The sequence below is a fragment of the Perkinsus marinus genome (assembly GCF_000006405.1).
Source record: "Perkinsus marinus ATCC 50983 genomic scaffold scf_1104296930422, whole genome shotgun sequence".
Lineage (NCBI taxonomy): Eukaryota > Perkinsozoa > Perkinsida > Perkinsidae > Perkinsus > Perkinsus marinus.
The window spans coordinates 2,379-7,317 of record NW_003216097.1 but is presented as its reverse complement, the minus strand read 5'-3'; the positions used below and the strand labels follow the sequence as shown (position 1 = coordinate 7,317).

General features: G+C 49.3%; 2 protein-coding genes across 2 annotated transcripts; both read left to right on the top strand.

Annotated features, from left to right (window-relative positions):
- Positions 1-1,022: 1,022 nt before the first annotated feature.
- Positions 1,023-2,561, top strand: Pmar_PMAR025702 (hypothetical protein; the record flags this gene model as incomplete). The annotated part of the gene is made up of 1 exon (XM_002787061.1): positions 1,023-2,561. One exon carries the CDS (start codon positions 1,023-1,025, stop codon positions 2,559-2,561), a length of 1,539 nt encoding a protein of 512 aa, XP_002787107.1.
- Positions 2,562-3,640: 1,079 nt separating this feature from the next.
- Pmar_PMAR025701 (Estradiol 17-beta-dehydrogenase, putative) lies at positions 3,641-4,705 on the top strand (the record flags this gene model as incomplete). The annotated part of the gene is made up of 1 exon (XM_002787060.1): positions 3,641-4,705. The coding sequence occupies one exon, from the start codon at positions 3,641-3,643 to the stop codon at positions 4,703-4,705; it is 1,065 nt and encodes a 354-aa protein (XP_002787106.1).
- Positions 4,706-4,939: the final 234 nt, after the last annotated feature.

Sequence of the window (4,939 nt, the reverse complement as noted above, 5' to 3'; positions counted from 1 at the left end):
AAAGAAACCGCCAAGGTTTGAGGCGAGAGCTCCGACAAGTTAGAACCTTCCACGGCGTGAGTTTGGACCATCAGAGGCAAGTAGTGCGAAGGGTGGATTGCACTGACTTACTCGGTACAGCCGGCCAGGCTGCGTGCTTCATGGGCGATGCGGGTGTGTGTCTTAACATCGTCTGCACCCCAGACACCTCATTGTCCTGGCTTGATCGAGCAGCGAACGAAATATGCGATAGGCATCCAGAGCGCGAGGGGAAAATGATCTTTTACGCCGATTGTGCATGTTGTAATGGCCGCCTTCGTGGGAACCATCAGTCTACCGTTGCATCCAATGGTGAAAGTGCTGTCTCTTCTACAGCAGCTGATATTGGGAAACCCACTGCTGGTACATGGCGTAAGCGCTTCCGGAAAGTGTCTCTAGATGGACTCCATTTGTTGATGAGGCTATCGCGACTGGTAAACGCACAACATCCCAGGAGACGACAGCTGATCAGGGACCTAGCAGCAGCACTCTATCAAGCGCATCCAGAAGATCTTGCGCGTCTACTGGGGGTAAGGAAAGTGGCAGGATTAGACTGCGTTCCCACCAAGTCAGAGAGGTCTCGCTTTGTCCGCACCATCATTGTGGGGGGCGAGGAAACTGCTGAGAGGATCAAGCGTGTTGTGCTGAAGCATAAGAGAAATGACGAGGCGGCACTAGAAGGTTTGAAGCGCGCTGGTGATCCCATCCAAAGGCTCAGTCCCGCGGATATAGGATATCCTTTGATAACATCGTCCTGGCTGCACTGTCTGCGTAATCAGTTGACGCACGTGTTGAACTTCTGCGTGGCAGATTGTGACGAAGCTCCACCATTCGTGAGAACGCGGATGGTGGACTTCCGCTCAACTGGTCAGTTTATCCAAGAGTTCTCCTCATTGAGGGGAACGAGCAAGAACGAAGCATTTCACAGTGCTATGCGGAAATTCTTCTTTGCTTCCTCTCGAATCGGGAAACTGCTGTATACGGCTCGGGTGAGTTGGTTCGTCATGCGCTATAATCGTCGACGGCTCGCGTCACTCGGCGTTTGTGTACCACCAGAACACCTCGCGCCTGCTGAGATCGAGATTTTGGGTGCGACGGGAGACTTCCCAGGATGGAGCCTAGCATCGCCCGAAGATCCTCTGCCTCTCATGGGGTTCGAATATGCCGCCGAAGTTGCATTGAGCAATGATGAAGACTGGCTCGACAAGGAGGATCTTACCACGATTGAGGATCCGTTGGAAGAGGTTGAACATAGTCAGAATATAGGTGATAACTACATCAGCGAACTACTCGAGGTGAGCGAAAGTACTGATATTGGAGGAGATGTCAGCTCGCCAGACGACGTTGTGGATGATCGAGACCTGTGGGATCTCTTCGGGAACACTAACCTCAAGGGACGTAGCATTGATCAACTGTTGGGCGAATGTTCTATAGAGACCACAGAGGACGCTCCGGAGAAGGCATCGCTACCCGAGGACAATGATACGCGTAAACGCTGTCGCCAATCTACAGATCCTACACGTCAACCTGAAGACTCTGATCTTGAGCTCTTCGGAGGTCTCTCAGGGAGAACTCCACGCAACGTGGCGAAGAAGAGGAGATTGACATCAGCGCCGTCTAATGTCAGTCCGAGTTTCAATGAGCAAATGGAAAGCAAATGGGTGGATATCTTTACTCTCAAAAGCCTCAAATATTCTGGAAAGAGGTTGGTGAATGAATGTTTGGAGGATTATCAGCGTTACAGAGCGTCCGAGATGAGGAGGGCAGCAGCGACTAGTCAGGGCGACGATTGCCCTATGTTGTTCAGCGTCTCTTACGCGCGCGCAGAAGTGTGGCTCAAGAAGCAGATACAGCTAATGGAGAATCCACATGAACGCGGCCTGTTCGATGAAGGTTGTCAGGCGCGCGAGAGAGAAGTTCAAGCTATGCTGGACCATCGCACGTCCTCAACGGCAGCCCGGCTCAACCTCGAAGTTCCACAGGCGAAACCAGTGATATCAAAGGGAGTGGTGGATACGGGACCTCAGCCAGTGGATGGTATTCAGCGATTATTAGAGCGATCACAGGGTTCCGCTTGTGTGTCTAGTCGCTACACTTGTCCTTATTGCGGGAAGCCGTTAACTCGTGGGAAAAACGCTCATGTCTTTACCGCCCGCGCTTGGAGATATGGCGAGTGTCCGGAGGCGCCAAAGGATCGAACTAAGCGCGCTCGATCAGAACGGGTGGCTGCAAAGCCTGGTATGCAAGACCGGAGGGAGCGCGCTGCTGAACGGCTCCGCATTCTCGGATTGACAGGAAATCCAGATCTAGGGAAGCAAAAGAGATGCACCGTGTGCACGATGGCTTGGAGTAAGAGTGATGGCGACGTTGCGCATAGTTTCATTGGGCGAGGTCAGACTTTTTGCCCTTTTGGTGACCCTATTGAGGTTCTAGAGGGATACAAAGAAGAACAGAGGGAAAGAAAGAAGGCCACCGAGAAGGCGAAAAGGGAAAGAAGGCGGGCACGCAAAAATGAACTAAAAAATGAAGAAAATTTGAATTAACAACTGATCTATCTTTATCTCTATCTTTATTTGCCTGCTATTTTTTATTGCCGTATCTATCCATCCTATCCGGTGTGTTATATGTGTGTTAGTATGTAACTATCCTAACTATCCTATGTTGCGTTATCTATGTTTTCGCTATCGTTAGCGCTCGCCCCAACACAGTTGACGTCTCGTCGCGGAACCCCGACCACAGGCGTAACCCTGACCACAGGTTGCGCAGAACCAACAGGGACCTCCTGAGCTACCGAGACTTATGTATAGTGATTCTTGGGCTCTATCATGCCGTGACACCATCTTCCCCTGCATCTCTACACCTTTGGGAGACCTATTCCGCTTTCATTAGGAGGAGGGCACCTATGCCATAGCTTAACGATACGTCGTAGTACGGTCGATCTTGCGGGAGCACGCGCTAGGAAGATCAGTTTCGTTCCCACGACCAAAGTAGCCTCAATTTAGACGAAATATGTAAGATAGTGTAGCTGTTCGTTAGGCCAATTTCGTGTGGAGCCGAGATCGTTTATAATATTGATTGGGGAAAAATCTACGCTCAATCGAAAATAGGAAAACAAGGAAGAACACATGTTGTTGGTATGTTGGCATCGTTCACCTGTTCGAGTCGAATAGCGCATGAAGTTCAAACTATGAACACTTAGTGCATAAGGTCACGTCCGCAGCAAACACGTCACAAGGTATGTGCTGTCGAGATCGTCACCATACTCACCAGTATTCGCTGTTAAAATAAAACATATTCGGTGGGTTCACTCAGAACTTGAGATCCTACAAAGCGTACATTCCATCTATATTGACCTCCGCCATAGAAATACCACTATGGAGACACACTGCTGACCAAATTCCTTTCACAGGTTCCCCAGACGGCCTAGCGAAGAAATTTCATACGGATACAGCGACACAACGTAGCTGCACCCTCCAGCCTTCAGCACGAGCTAAGTCGCTAGTGCGAATCTTTGGCATTCTCGAATGAAACAGCTGTGTCTCAAATAAAGCTCTATAGCAAGTGTTGAGAATAAAGTTTTTTCCTGTGAGAATTTGTATTCAGTTCATCTTCTTTTTATATAATGGCTGAGAAGCAAAGTTTACCAGTTGTCCACTCTATGGGTGCTTATCCATTCACCTTCTTCGAGTGGCTGAGTGTTATAGCTATCATGGCCTTGTGCGCACCTATCATCTTAACGGGTGTAGCTTTATGCTGGGTCGTCCTCAAACTTCAAGGGCCACTTTTCGATATGGGTTATCCTTACAAGCTCAAGCCAGTGAGGGCTACTCGTCAAGAGTACGCTGTTGTTACTGGTGCGTCCAAAGGTTTGGGCCATCAAATCGCAATGAAGCTAGCCAAGGCAGGTTGGAGTCTTGTGATCTCCGCGCGTAGCGAGAAGTTGTTAAACGAGTTGAAGGATACCTTGGTGAAGACTTACGGTCCGAGTTGCAAGGTTGTCGTCGTCGCCTGTGATCTGTCTTGTGACGAGGGTCTCGCCAAACTCCGTGCTGCCGTTGATGATCTTCCAGTCACCCTTGCTGTTCTGAATGCAGGTGGTATGTATTCATGTGATATCGTCAACCTCGAGCCGGAGAAGTTGGAAACTCAGATTCGTCTGAATGTTATCCAACAAGTGATGCTCTCACAGTACTTCATGGCCCATCACTTCGTTCCTCGTGGAAAGGGTCGTGTCTGCATCATCAGCTCTATCGTTGCACATGCTCTTGGCAGTGGTAACGCCTTTTACTATAGTTCGAAGTGCTTCCTAACCCAGTGGGGTAAATGCCTTGACCATGAGTGCCGTACTCTCGGTACTGGTGTCCTTACTATCCAGCCTGGTGCCATGAATGATACTAACTTCAGTGTTGCTGCTGGTTGCAAGGCATCTCCTTTGTTCACCCTGTTCGACATGCCCTCCGAGAAGTGCACTGATGAGGTCGTCTGGAGGCTCCAGAATGATGATCCTCGTATCGCTACTGGTGTTCATACCATTGGCTTCAAGAATCAGGTTTTGGTTGCCCTCGAACCTTGGCTCAGTGATAGTTTTGCTGCCTGGGTCGGTAGGATGGAAATGCTCCAGCCTAATACTCCCTATCTCCGCAGTATGAGTGCCAGAGAAAGCAAACTCGCCATTCATCGTCAGTAGAAAAAGATTTGTTATCTGATGATCTTACTTCCTCATTCTGAATTCAGTGTCTGACTCGTTCAGTTCAAACCTCGAGATGTTGGTTGTTCAACGATGAGCCAGACCGAAGTGTTACGCCACGTGTAGTGGATGTAGGTGGGATATTTCCCACGGTAACTTGTTTAATCGTTCACTCTAGATCTCACATCTGATCATCATTGAATTGTGTTGTAGCGAGTTAATCATTTGTTCGAG